This window comes from Camelus bactrianus, chromosome 7, assembly GCF_048773025.1.
Source record: "Camelus bactrianus isolate YW-2024 breed Bactrian camel chromosome 7, ASM4877302v1, whole genome shotgun sequence".
Classification (NCBI taxonomy): domain Eukaryota; kingdom Metazoa; phylum Chordata; class Mammalia; order Artiodactyla; family Camelidae; genus Camelus; species Camelus bactrianus.
Window position 1 is genome coordinate 77,932,446 of NC_133545.1, and position 13,362 is coordinate 77,945,807.

The 13,362-nt window shown below is 34.5% G+C and overlaps 1 protein-coding gene across 1 annotated transcript in view; it reads right to left on the minus strand.

Moving 5' to 3' along the window:
- Positions 1-13,362, minus strand: part of COG5 (component of oligomeric golgi complex 5) — a 240,407-nt gene that overhangs the window by 216,905 nt on the left and 10,140 nt on the right. The window contains exons 4-5 of the mRNA XM_074367660.1: positions 10,859-10,913; positions 10,689-10,758 (exon numbers count right to left, since the gene is read on the minus strand). Coding sequence (XP_074223761.1) covers positions 10,689-10,758; positions 10,859-10,913 — 125 coding nt within the window. The remainder of the gene's footprint in view (positions 1-10,688; positions 10,759-10,858; positions 10,914-13,362) is intronic.

A 13,362-nucleotide genomic window follows, 5' to 3' on the forward strand; every position in this document is an offset into this window, starting at 1 on the left:
TATCTCTGATATAACTTGAAAGTATCTCTCCTCCTTCTGAAAAAGACTAAGACAGCAAACCGGTCTCACATGCTGTATTTCCCAAATTGTTATGAGAGACATATTTAAGAACAATAAAAAAAATTTAGTGTCATATATGTTTTGTTGAGTCACATATGCTACATATTTTTAAAAAATATTACCATTAAGGCAAAGACCAAGGAACAAGTCAGTTTACTCATTTCTTAAGCATTTAATACGGTATGTAACACTAGGCTAAGGCTAGAGATTCAAATACTAACAACATATTAGCATAGTCCTCAAAGAGCTTAGTCTTACAGGAGAGTATGAGGAAGGGAACAACGATGTAGAAAGTATTATAATGGAAGTATCTACAGGATATTAAAGGAACCAAAAAATGAAAAAGAAATACTCTGTTTGGTCAGAAGGGCAGGAGAGGACGTCACAAAAGATGTTGACACAACAATTAGAATTTGTCGAATAACAAGAAAAAATGTGCAAAGCAAGAAATGCCAGAAGTTCCAGCACATTCAGCAATAGTCAGTAGTTCAGTGTGATTAGTATCCACAATAAATTTCTTTAGAATGACAAAAGGTAAAGTTGATAAAGGCAAGCAGAGGTCCTATCACAAAGGACCTTATATGCCACATTAAGGACTTGAGACTTCACTCTCTTTAGTGTTAAGAAGGTACTAAATAATTTTATCAGGAGAATAAAATAATTTGGTATTTATTTTATAAAGAGATAAGACATGTAAGTCTCCTATTTTCAGTAATGGCAGACAAGATTTTTAGCTTACCATTCTAAGAACTAAAACTGTTGTATAAAAATGTAAAAAAAAAGGTCTCAAAAAGCATCAAAAAATGATAGTACAAATAGGAATATCAATCCAAAAGTGAACCCAAAGAGAAAAGAAGCAAATCCACTCACAAACTGAGAGCACTTGCTAGCCCTGGAAAACTAGAACCTACATTTTGATAGCCTCTGAGACAAAGTGGGAGAGGAGAGTTAAAATTGGTTAAACTTAATTTAATGTTGTTCTTGGACTGGTAGTAATCTCTGCTGCCACAGGAAAACAAAGCAAATCCTCTCTGAAGGACTCAAATATTGTAAAATATAACTTTTCAAATAAAACGTCCAGCACACAGCATGCGATAACTAGGCACCCAGGAAAACTGGACTCTATTAGACAGAGCCCACAAACACCACCGAAGTAAACATACCCACAAAGACTACAAATACTACACCTACTAGAGGCAGATAACAGAATACCTCAGCAGAATATACTCAAATCAAAGTCAAGGAACAAGAAATAGGTCATATAATACTTTAGGAAAAGAAACACAGAACTTCTTAAAATAAAACAATAACCAAAATTCAGGAAAATAATAATAGACTGATTTAACCACAGACTATACATAAGTGACTGAGGAAAGAATTAATGAAATGGAAAACCAATCAGAAAAAAATCCAGAGAACAGCAAGTAAAGTTAAAGATACATTAAAACTAGGCAAAGAGTGTAAATGACTTAGATGATAAAAGAAGTTCAGTATATATTTAATCATAATCTAAAGACAAAGGAGAAAGAGAATGATACATATTTGAAAAAAGCATAGCTTTGAAATGATGAAAGAGACAGACTCACAGATGGAAAAAGAAAAACAAACTGCACATGAAATGAATGCAAAGAAACCACTTTGAAACTGAAGGAAATCAAAAAGAAGAGAAAATCCTAAAAGAAGCCAGAGGAAAACTACAGATTACCTTCAAAAGACCAAGTCAGATTGACAGCTTCTCAACAACTAAATATATTCTAAGTATAGAAAGTAACAAAGAAGGAAGGAAGGAAAAGAGGGAGGAAGTAGATAAATAACCCACTTTAAAAATTAATAGAAGATGTGAATAGACATTTCTCCAGAGTGACCAACAGGCACAATAAAAGACGCTCAGTATCATTAGTCCTTAGGGAAACTCAAATCGCAACGAGATACTGCTTCATACCCAACAGAATGGCTACACTTAAAAGAAAAGAAGCAAGCAAGCAAGAAACTGAAAACCTCATGTACAGCTGCTAGGAATGTAAAACGGTATAGCTGCTTTGGCGAATAGTTTGGCACTCCTCCAAATGTTCTTCTTCTCCAGGTTTGTTGAAATATAACTGACGTACAATATTGCATAAGTTTAAGGTGTATGTATATTGATCTGGTACATCAAAATTTTATGACAGAGTTAGCACATATATTCTCATATATAAGCCAGCATACATATTCTCAGGTATATACCCAAGACAAATGAAAAACCATGTCCACTCAAAAGCTGGTACACAAATGTTCCTAACAGTACTTATTCATAACAGCCAATAAATGGAACAACCCAAATAAAATGGGTAAACAAAATGAATGGGTAAACAAAAATGTGGTATATCCATACAACAGAGTATTATTTGGTCACAAAAAGGAATGAAGTATTGACCCATGCTACAAGATGGATAAACCTTGAAAACATTATGCTAAGCGAAAAAAGTCAGACAAAAAAAATGCCACATAATGTATGATGTGTTTACATGAAATGTCCAGCACAGGAAATCCATAGAGAGAGACAGCAGATTAGAGAGCTGGGGGTTAGGAGAGGACTGACTACTAATGGGCATAAAGCATAAAGTTTCTCTCTGGGTTAATGACAATGTTCTGACATCAGATACTGGTGACACCTGCAAAATCTTGTGAATATAGTAAAAACCACTCAGTTTACATTTAAACATGCACTTTAAAGTGGTGGATTTTATAGTATGTGAGTCATAATTCAATTTGTTTTAAATGAAGGCAATTTCTATTTCTAACAATGATGGAATGATAGGGCTGGATTTACCCTCCCATCTTAAACAACTAGAAAACTGAACAAAATATAGAAATAATTTTCAGACACTGAACAACAGAAAGCACAGGACTGGGATTCCTTGAAGAAAAAAATGTTAAATGAGTTTAACAGCTATCCCAGTTTACTGCTGGGAGACAATTTTCTGGCTGCAGCAAACGGAAGGCAAACATGACAGCCTCTCTGAAGTGAGGAGACGGCAGGAAAGCCAAAAAGAGCTAGAGTCTATGGGCAGAGAATTAGCAAGGAAGGAGAGGTTGGGGAGATCTGCAGAAAGATGGCCTCAAGTCTCTGGCTAAGTGCCGATCTGCGCATGTGTGAGAGGAAATACAGGAAAAGAAACACTAAAACAATCCACAGAGCTCACAGTGGAAAGACCTAGTAGTAAACAAAGCTACACTATCCTGAGGCTAAAGGCTGCTCTGAACCTGCACTAACCAATCCTCAAAAAATCAGACTAATTCCAAGTAACTTAACTATGAACAAGAATAAAGTCCAACACTCTTTCAAGGACATTTTTAAAAATCCAGCACCCTAAAACATAAAATATCCCTTTCTAGTGAAAAATTGCCACACACGCAAAGAAGTGTAAAAATAAAACCCTTAACAAGAAGAAAGGTCAATTAACAAAAACAGACCCAGAAATAATGAAGACTGAAATACTTAAGTATCTACTATAAATATGCTCTGTATGTTCAAGAAGGTATACGAAAACATAAACTTCACAAGGGAAAAGATAAAAGAAGATAAAAACACCAGAGATGAAAAATACATTATGGGAAAAAAAAAAAACAAGCCACACCCTGGATGGGAGATTTCAGGTATATTACAGGCTGAAACATACGATACAGAACAATACACTTTCAGAAGAAAACAGGGAGTCTCTCATGATTTCAGGGTAGAGAAAGTTCTCTTAAGCAAGACAGAAAGATACTAACCCTAAAAGAAAAACTGTAAATTTCACTTTTAACCATCTAGACACTCTAGAGAGGAGGGAAAAAAAATCAAGCACGATGAGATATGTGAAACACACATAATAAGAGGACTTATCTTGGGTATTCAACATCTTTAGTAGTCAGTTCCCTGGAAAACAAAGGCCACCACACACTCAAAATACTGGCAAAATTAAGCAGTCTGAAAAACTAAATGTTCACAATGATACAAATTAACAGGAATGCTCATAAACTGCTGGTAGGAATGGCATAATTATTTGGGAAAACAGTTTGGCATTATATAATAAAGTTAAAGATCATAAATTCTATAACCTAGCCATCCTATTCCCAGCACATACCTTACAGAAAGGGGTGTCTACATGAGCCAGTATACCTATACAGAACTATTCATGGCAGTACTGTTTATAGCCCTGAACTGCAAAAAACTCAAAAGTCCATAAGCAGCAGAATAATCATATAATGGAAACTGAAAATTAACTAACTACACAACAAACAACATAGATGAATCTTGATAAGCACAATACTGTTTTCAAAAAGCAAGGTATCATAGTATAATTTTAAATTACAAAAATCACTGTGAATTTATAGCCAAAACAATCTTGAGAAAGAACAAAGTTGGAGGCGCCCCACTTTCTGATTTTGAAACATACTATACAAAGCAACAGTAATCAAGAAAGGGCGGTACTGGCATAAAGACAGATACATAGGTAAATGGAACAGAACAGAAAGCCCAGAAAGAAATAAAACTCTTGCATATATGGCCAAATGATTTTCAACAAGGTGCCAAGACTACACCATAGGGAAAAGATGGTCTCTTCAACAAATGGTTAATAGATAATTGGGTATCCATGTGAAAAGTAATGAAGTTGGACTCTTATCTCACACCATGCAAAAAAATATATTAAAGACCTAAATGTAAGACCTAAAACTGTAAAACTTCTAGAAGAAAACATAGGGAAAAGCTCAGTATGTTGAATTTGACAATGATCTCTTGGATATGACACTAACCAAAGGCAACAAAAGCAAAAATAAACAAATGGAACTACATCAAATTTAAACCTCTGTGCATCAAAGGAAATAGTCAACAGAGTGAAAAGGCAACTTAAAAAATAGAAAATATTTGCAAACCATTTATCTCATAAGGAGTTAATATCCAGAATTTACAAGGAACTTCTATAACTCAACAACAACAACAAAAGTAAACCAATAAAAATGAGCAAAGGACTTGAATAGACAACTCTCCAAAGAAGATACACAAATGGCCAACAAGCATATGAAAAGATATTCAACATCACTAATTAATAGAAATCCAAATCAAAACCATTATGAGATATCACCTCACACCCAATAGATGACCAATATCAAAATAACAGAAAATGAAAATAACAAGTCCTGGTGAGGATGCAGAGAAGTTGGAAAACTTGTGCACTACTGGTGGGAATATAGAATGGTACAGCCACTATTCAAAATAGTATGGAGGTTCCACAGATTAAAAATAAAATTACCGTATGATTTGAGTACATATGCAACAGAATTCAAAGCAGGATCTCATAGAGATACTTTGCACATCCGTGTTCACTGCAGCACTATACATGACAGCCAAGAGGTAGAAGCAACCCTCATGTTCATCAGTGGATGAATGGATAAAAAAAAGTGTGTTATATACATGCAATGGAGTATCATACAGTTTTAAAGAAGAAGGAAATCTTGTCACATGATAAAACATGGATGAACCTTAAGGCTATTACGCTAAACAAACTAAGCTAGTCACAAAAGGACAAATACTGCATATTTCACTTGTATAAAGTATCACCCAAAGTAGTCAAAGTAATAGAAACAAAGTAGAAAGATAATTGCCAAGAGGGAAGAGGGGAGGAAGAAAGGGAAAATTAATTTTTAAGGGGTACAGAGTTTTAGTTTTCCAAGATGAAAAATTTCTGGAGATCTTTTGCATAACAATGTACATATAGTTAACAGTATACTTAAAAATGATTAAGATGGTAAACTTAATGTTAAGTGCTTTTCAACACAATAAAAAAACAATGTGAATTAATGAGCAGAAAAAGAAATACTTCTGCTTTGGATGTCACAATAAGTTGCTAACAACAGCATCACTTTCTGTACATCACCCATTCTCCTAAGTTCCCCTAGGCCCAAATTTTAGTTTATAACATTATTCATTAAGAGGAACCAGGATGTCTTAAAGTTTAGTTGAGCCTATCTCTTCCAGCAAGAAGCAGCAGCATGTGTCTAGAATATTCCATTGCACCCAGAAAACAAAGAAACTCTCAAGAATGGCAGAGGCTCACTGAAAAAACAAAAGAGCCAGTGTGAAACCATATCAAACTCTGGTAATTTGAACATCAACAGGAGTATCGTAAATAAAATCAATTGGAAGAGGTTGAGTCTGTGAAAGGCTGTGATTCCAAATAGATACTCAAAAGAGAAAAGATTAATTTGAAGTAGACAGAAGATGGTTATAAGAACATGAGAAGTATAATTTTTCATTAATTTAAAGTGTTAATATAGACATATCACTATTTTATTTCTTCTTCTGAGTACATAATGGTTTATAAAACATAAAGAAAAAAGCTTAAACATAGAAAAATGAACAAAAATTATGTCGAACCAAATGATTCCAGAAATAGTAGTATTACTCAAAACAGAAAGGCCCAATTAGTATTGGTGATTGTACATAACGACCAGAAAAATTGGGAGCCCAACACCAATCAGCACTAGTCTCTAATGGTCCCATATAGACCCAGAGGGAGGAGGGTCCACTAGTAGTCACACATAATATACAATTAAAAAGAAAGTCCAACAATACATTCAAAGTTGATTAATTAGCTGAATGTTCCAAAGAAAACAGATCTGCAATGTATAGAACAAGAGTTATCACAGAGCAAGCCAAAACCAATCTTCAATTTATTGAAATACAGTTGAGTACTTGCAACACAGACACATAACCCACAAAGCCTAAAATATTTACTACATAACCCCTTACAAAATAAGTTTGCCAACTCCTGTATAATGATGATTCCTTTAGATGACTATTAATTATAATGGCATAACTTTGAGGCACACATTAGGTTTTTGTTTCATCAACGAAGTTAATCTACCTAACAATAAGACAAGCAATGAGATAACAACTAGCCATGTAAAACTTCTAAAATATTTCTGAATACACCAAGTTTAAAAAATACACAGAGAGAAATGAAAGCATAGATCTACACAAATACATGTAAGCAGATGTTCACAGCAACATTATTCACAAAAACCAGTAACTAGAAAGAATCCAATTGTCTGTCAACTGGTAAATGGACAAATGTGTCCATAAAACAACATTCAGCAATAAAAAAAACAACTCCTAGTGACATTCTACAACATGGATGAACCTTAAAGGCATTTCACACACACAAAAAAAGCCTGACACAAAAGACTAGTATCTCTTTTATGAGTCCATTGATATGAAATGGCCAGAAAAGGCAAATTTACAGAGACAAAAAAATAGATGAGCGGTTGCCTTAGGACTGGGGATAGGAGCAGCAATTGATGGCTGGAATGGACTAAATGTTCAAATTCGTAGGTTGAAATTCTAACCCCCATGTGATGGTATTAGGAAGTGGGGCCTTTGGGAGGGAAGTAGGTCATGAGAGAGAAGCCCTCATGAATGGGACTGGTGCCCTTATAAAAGCTCTCTCCCTCTCTGCCATGTGAAGATACAGGAAAATGACTGTCTGCAACCCAGAAGAGAGCCCTCACCAGGACTCAACCACGCTGGTAGCCTGATTTGGACTTCCAGCCTTCTGATATGTGAAAAATAAGTTTCTGTAGTTTATAAGCCACCCAGTGTATGGTGTTCTGTTAGAGCAGCTTGAACAGAGTAAGAAAATGGCAAATAGACAACAAGGGATCTTTTTGCATCTCTAAAACTGGACTGTGGTATGACCGGCATACTCTATAAATTAGCAAAGATATTTAAACAGTTATTTTAGTAGTATACCATATGTTCAAAAAGTTGAGTAGATAAATCAGAAAGTTCAGGGAAGACCCAAATCAAACTTAAGGAAATGAAAACAAAAATGTCTAAAATGAAAAATACACTGAAGGAGAGTGGCAGCAAATTAGACAGTACAAAAGAAATGATCAGTGAACTTGAAGACAAAGCAATATAAATTATCCAAAATAAAACACACAGGGAAAAGCAGTTTGGAAGAAAAAAAGTGAGCAGGTATCTGGTGATCTGTGGGACAGCTTTAAGACACCTTAGTTGTAACTGCAGTCGCCAAAGGAGAGGAAAGGGGAGGGACAAACTATTTGGAAAAATAATGGCCATAAATTTTCCATAACTGATGAAAATTATAAACTCACAGATCCAAGAGCTTAAAGAACTGTAAGCGCACGCGCGCACACACACACACACACACACACACACACACACACACACAAAGAAACTACACCAAGGTACATCATAATCAAATGCCTCAAAACCCAGTGATAAAGTAAAAACCTTAAGAACAAAGTGAGGAGAAAAAAACATCATGTACAGAGGAACAAAGATAAATATAACAGATCTCTCACAGGAAACAGTGCAAATGAGAAGACAGTTGAGCAGTGTCCTTAAGGTGCTAAAAGAAAAAACCACCTGGAGTTCTATGTCCAGCAAAAACAGCATTCAAAATCATGAAATAAAGACTATTTCAAAAGCTGAAAGAACTCATCAACAGCAGACCCATACTACAAGAGATGTTAAAAAGAAGTTCCTAGGGCAAAAGTAAATGATATCACCTAGAAACATGGGTCTAATCAAAGAAAAGAAAAGCAGGTAACTGCGGAGGTAAATATTCAAGATTTTCTTTTTAAATCTCTTTAGAAAATAATTGACTGTTTAAAGAAAAACTTTAACAATATATTGTGGGGTTTACAACACATGTGAAAGTAAAATGCATGATAACAGCACAAAAGCTGGGAGGGATGAAATGAAAGTATACTACTGTGAGGTTCGTATACTACATGTGAATTGTTATAATATCACTAGCAGTCAAAATCAACAGTTAAAATGTGTACTATACATCCTAGAGCAATCATGAAAATACAAAAACAAGTTATAGCTGATAAGCAAACAAAGGAAATAAATGGAATCATAGGAATACTCAGTTAACCCAAAACAAGGCAGAAGAAGAAACAAAGAACAAAGAACAATCAGGACAAATGAAAAAAATAAGAAGATGAAAGACTTAAACCTAAACATAACAATAAGCACATTAAATACAAATGCCTAAGCATCTCAAAAAGCACATTTATTGGTTAAAAAAAGCAAGACCCAACTAAATGCTGCCTACAAGAAATGCACTTTAAATATGAGACAAAAATAGGTAAATGATAAACTTTCAATGTCTCCATCTATAAAACAATCTTTTAGGATTACTATCAGGAATAAATAGATCACGTAGGTAAAGCACTGACCATATAGTAGACACTCTGTAGTGTCAACTGCCACAATTACTACCTCTATTACAATACATTGTAATCATCGGCCTGTCTCCCCCTACTCAGCTATTTGAGAGAAGACTTCATAGTCAGAAGAATGCCTCTAGCCAGAGCCTTAGAACAGTGTCTGGCACAGTTTTGGTGATGTTTAGTGAACTGAATAAAGACACAAGGCCAATCTAGGATTTCTAAAGCTCTGTCACACAGCAGACACTGGATATTAGAAGCCAGATTATTAAAGATAAAAACAGGGGAGTGGGTATGGATAAAACAGTACGATTGTAGGAAAAAAACAGGAAATAAAAAACCAGTGGGAAATGAACAGTGTTGACAGAAGAATGGTAAATAAGATCCCCAAGCGAGAAGGGAAAAGTGTTACTAATAAAAGACACACACAAGGAAAAAAAATAACAGGATAGTATCAGACCCTCAGATTACATTAATAAAACATACAAAGGGAATGAAGAAAATAAAAGCAATTTTTACTTTGCTTTGTAAAATGGTGTGCAAAGTTAACAGATTTCCTAGGAAAATAACCCAAAGAGGAAAAAACTTCAAATATAAAACTATTCATAGCAGTAGTATCTGTAAGTGTGAAAAGTCTGAAACAATTTCCATATCTAACTACAGGCAATAGTTTTTGAATAATCATGGAAACTATGTGAAAAATAAATTTTAAAATGTTTTGTGTACCTCTCTTATAAAGCTAGAAAATCACTACATTTTAGTCAAAAACCGAATTTCCAGAATAACGAATTAGTACTGCTATTAGAACAAAATATCGGTTTGAGTTCCTTACTTTTGATCATAGCATACTATAAGAATGAAAGTTAGGTTTCTTTCTGTTCTTTATTAAAAAATAATTTTTCCCTTCCCTATTTATTTTAAATTTTTTTTATTGAAGTATACTCAGTGACAATGTGTCAATTTCTGGTGTACAGCATAACGTTTCAGTCATACATACATGTATTTGTTTTCATATTCTTTCTCATTATAGGTTACTACAAGATTTTGAATATACTTCCCTGTGCTGCATAGAAGAAATCTGGTTTTTATCTACTTTATATATAGTAGTTAGGATTTGTACATCTCAAACTCCCAATTTATCCCTTCCTACTAAACGAAATAATTTTGAATTCTAAGAATTTAGTAAAATGATTATATACTGCAATAAGAGTGAAAATTGTTCACCTGAATAGTAGTTTAGATTTTTATTTTTTAGACTGGATTATCTTCTTTTAAAGCTCTTTAGTATCTTTCCCCTTTTCTCTCATATTTTCTTATTTCCTCAGAATTCATTCTTTTGAAACTTGTTCACTTATAAAAACAAAATGAATTAAAAGTACAAAGAAATGACAGTGGGAACCCACCTGAAGTCTTGCTAGTTGAGCAGTACGGGCTACTATTTTATTGTATGGCTCAATAATTTTTGCTTTCATCCTAAAGGAGAAACAAAAAGAGGAGTGACAAAGTCATCTTCAAAATATCAATGGATAATAATCTTCTAAATTTCATTTATTTATAAAATGAACAACAGTACCTATCAACAGCTCCCTGTAAAGCCCCAATTCTTGTCTGCATCATCTGAAGAACACCTAGGAAAACGTAACAGCTTATATTACTTTATAAATTTAAAAGAGTTCAAGTTGGGTAAACAATTAAAAGAAAAGAATAGAGAAATTTTTCAATTTGTTTCTGCCATCATTGTAATCTAAGCAACCAATATCTTTACCTAAATTATCGTAGAAGCCTCTAACTAGTGGTTCCCTCCAATCCTTGCTCCACTAAACAAATGTGACAAGGAGTGAGGAGAAACTGCTTAATGCGTACAGGGTTTCCATTTAGGGTAATGAAAAAGTTCTGGAACTGGATAGTAATGGTTGCACCACACTGTAAATGTAATTAATGCCACTGAAATGGCTAAAGGTGTAAATTTCATGTTAATATGTATTGTACTAAATAAAATTACAAAAAAAAAAAAAAAGAAGCCTGAGTGATCTTTGGAAGTGCAAATTTTACATAACACACCTGCTAAAACCCTTTCACAGTCTCCCCTTCACTCCTTCATTAAAACTAAAGTCCACAGCTTGGTCTACAGGGCCTTGAATAATCTGGAAATGAGATAGTCTCTGCCTGGTATCCTCTCTCTAACCCCCATGCTACATAAATAATAAACACGGACAGCAAGTATTTATTGCTGTCACTTTCTATCTACACAACATGAAGAACTGCTTACAAAATTGTAAAATGATTTTCAGGAAGATGGAGCTTAAATTTTACCATTTTATATGCCTAAAAATAGACTGTCCAATATTATAATAGATTAAATTAAATCTGTAATAAATTTAATTATTTTGAACTCCATTCTTTAAAACCCAGTTTGTATATTCAACTGCCATAGTTGTAGTTTTGAAACACAGTATTCTAAAGTATAGAATGTTGTCACATATTCGATGAAGTAATATTAAAATAAACATTTGTATCAGCATACAAATATGTTTTAATAAGGCTCTGTTCAACAGAATCCTCTCTTAGCCCGAGGATTCCCTTACTTCTGCTGGTTTTATGGTTCATTGACCTTAAACTCCAAGAATGAACTGCCTTTACTTGTTATTATCACTTCCTTATATCTTACTCTCTCCACGACCCACTCTCAATAGCTTTCATACATATTCCACCAAAACAGATCTTGCCAAGGTCACCAGAAAACTCCAGAGTGCCAGATTCTATTGTTAGTTCTGTCTTTATTTTGTTCGAACGCTCAGAAGTTACAATATGTTAAAACCATTCCCTCCCTAAACATTTTTTTTCTCTAGGCTTCCAAGTCATCACACTCCCTAGGTTTCCTCCTATCTTATTAGCTGCTCCTACTTCTCCGTTAGATCTCTCCATGCTGGAGTATGCCAAGATTTGATCCTCCACCGTCTTCTCTTCTCTATCTATAATCTTAGGGATTTCGTTCAATCCCAGTGTTTTGCATACAATCTGTTCAATAAAATACTGATTTTATACACACACATATGTACATATATCTACACAGATTTTCTTTATACCTGCCTATCTATATACACACACACATACACGCACACAGATCTCTAGCCTTGAACTTTCTTATGACAAATTTAAGACACCCAAGATAATTTCTGCCCTACTCCTGCCCCATCAAAATCATAATCTTCTTTAGTCTAACCCATCTCAGTTACTAATATCATCATCTATCCAATTTTTCAGACTAAAATCTTAGGACTCATTCTTGGTGACTTTTTCCCTCAGACCTTTCATTTCCCATCAACAAATCCTGTTAGCTCTATCTTACCCACTTCTCTCTCTTTACACCCACCACTCTAACCCAAGGTACCATCAACTTCTACTTCTGTTTCTAACTTGGTATGCTGGATTCTAATCTTGCCTTCCTATAGAGCCCCCAGAGAAAACTTTTTACAGCATTAATCATACAACATACCTAATTAAAACCCTCCAATGGTTTGCCATTGCACTTAGAATGAAAATCAAAATTCCTTTCCAAAAACCACATCTATAATTCCTTCCCTCATTCACTAAAATCCAGTCATATGGGTCTTTTTTATATGCCCTTCAAACATGCCAAGCTAATTCCATTTACTGGTCCTTCAGCTTACAACATTCTCCTTCCCGATCATTCAAATCTCAGCTCAAACGTCATCTTAAAAAGCCATCCCCTGCCTGTCCTAGCTAGTAAGGGACTCCCCTTCCTCCACTTTCTTTTCTTCTAGGAATTACAAATACCTGACGTTTCCTACTTGTACATTTTGGGGGGGCCTAATTCCCCACCTAGAACATAAATTTCATGAGGACAGTGACTTTGTCTATTGCTCATAGGTGCCTGGCATCTAACAAGTTCTCAATTACTATTTGACTCATTGAACAAACAAATTAGTAAGTTAGGCTCTCCCTTTTTAATAAAATAGGCTTAATTAAATACACCTCCAAATTTCATAAGGACAGGGACTCTGCATATTGTTATTGCTTCCTAGAACCTAGCAAATTCTCAACCAAAATTTAAAT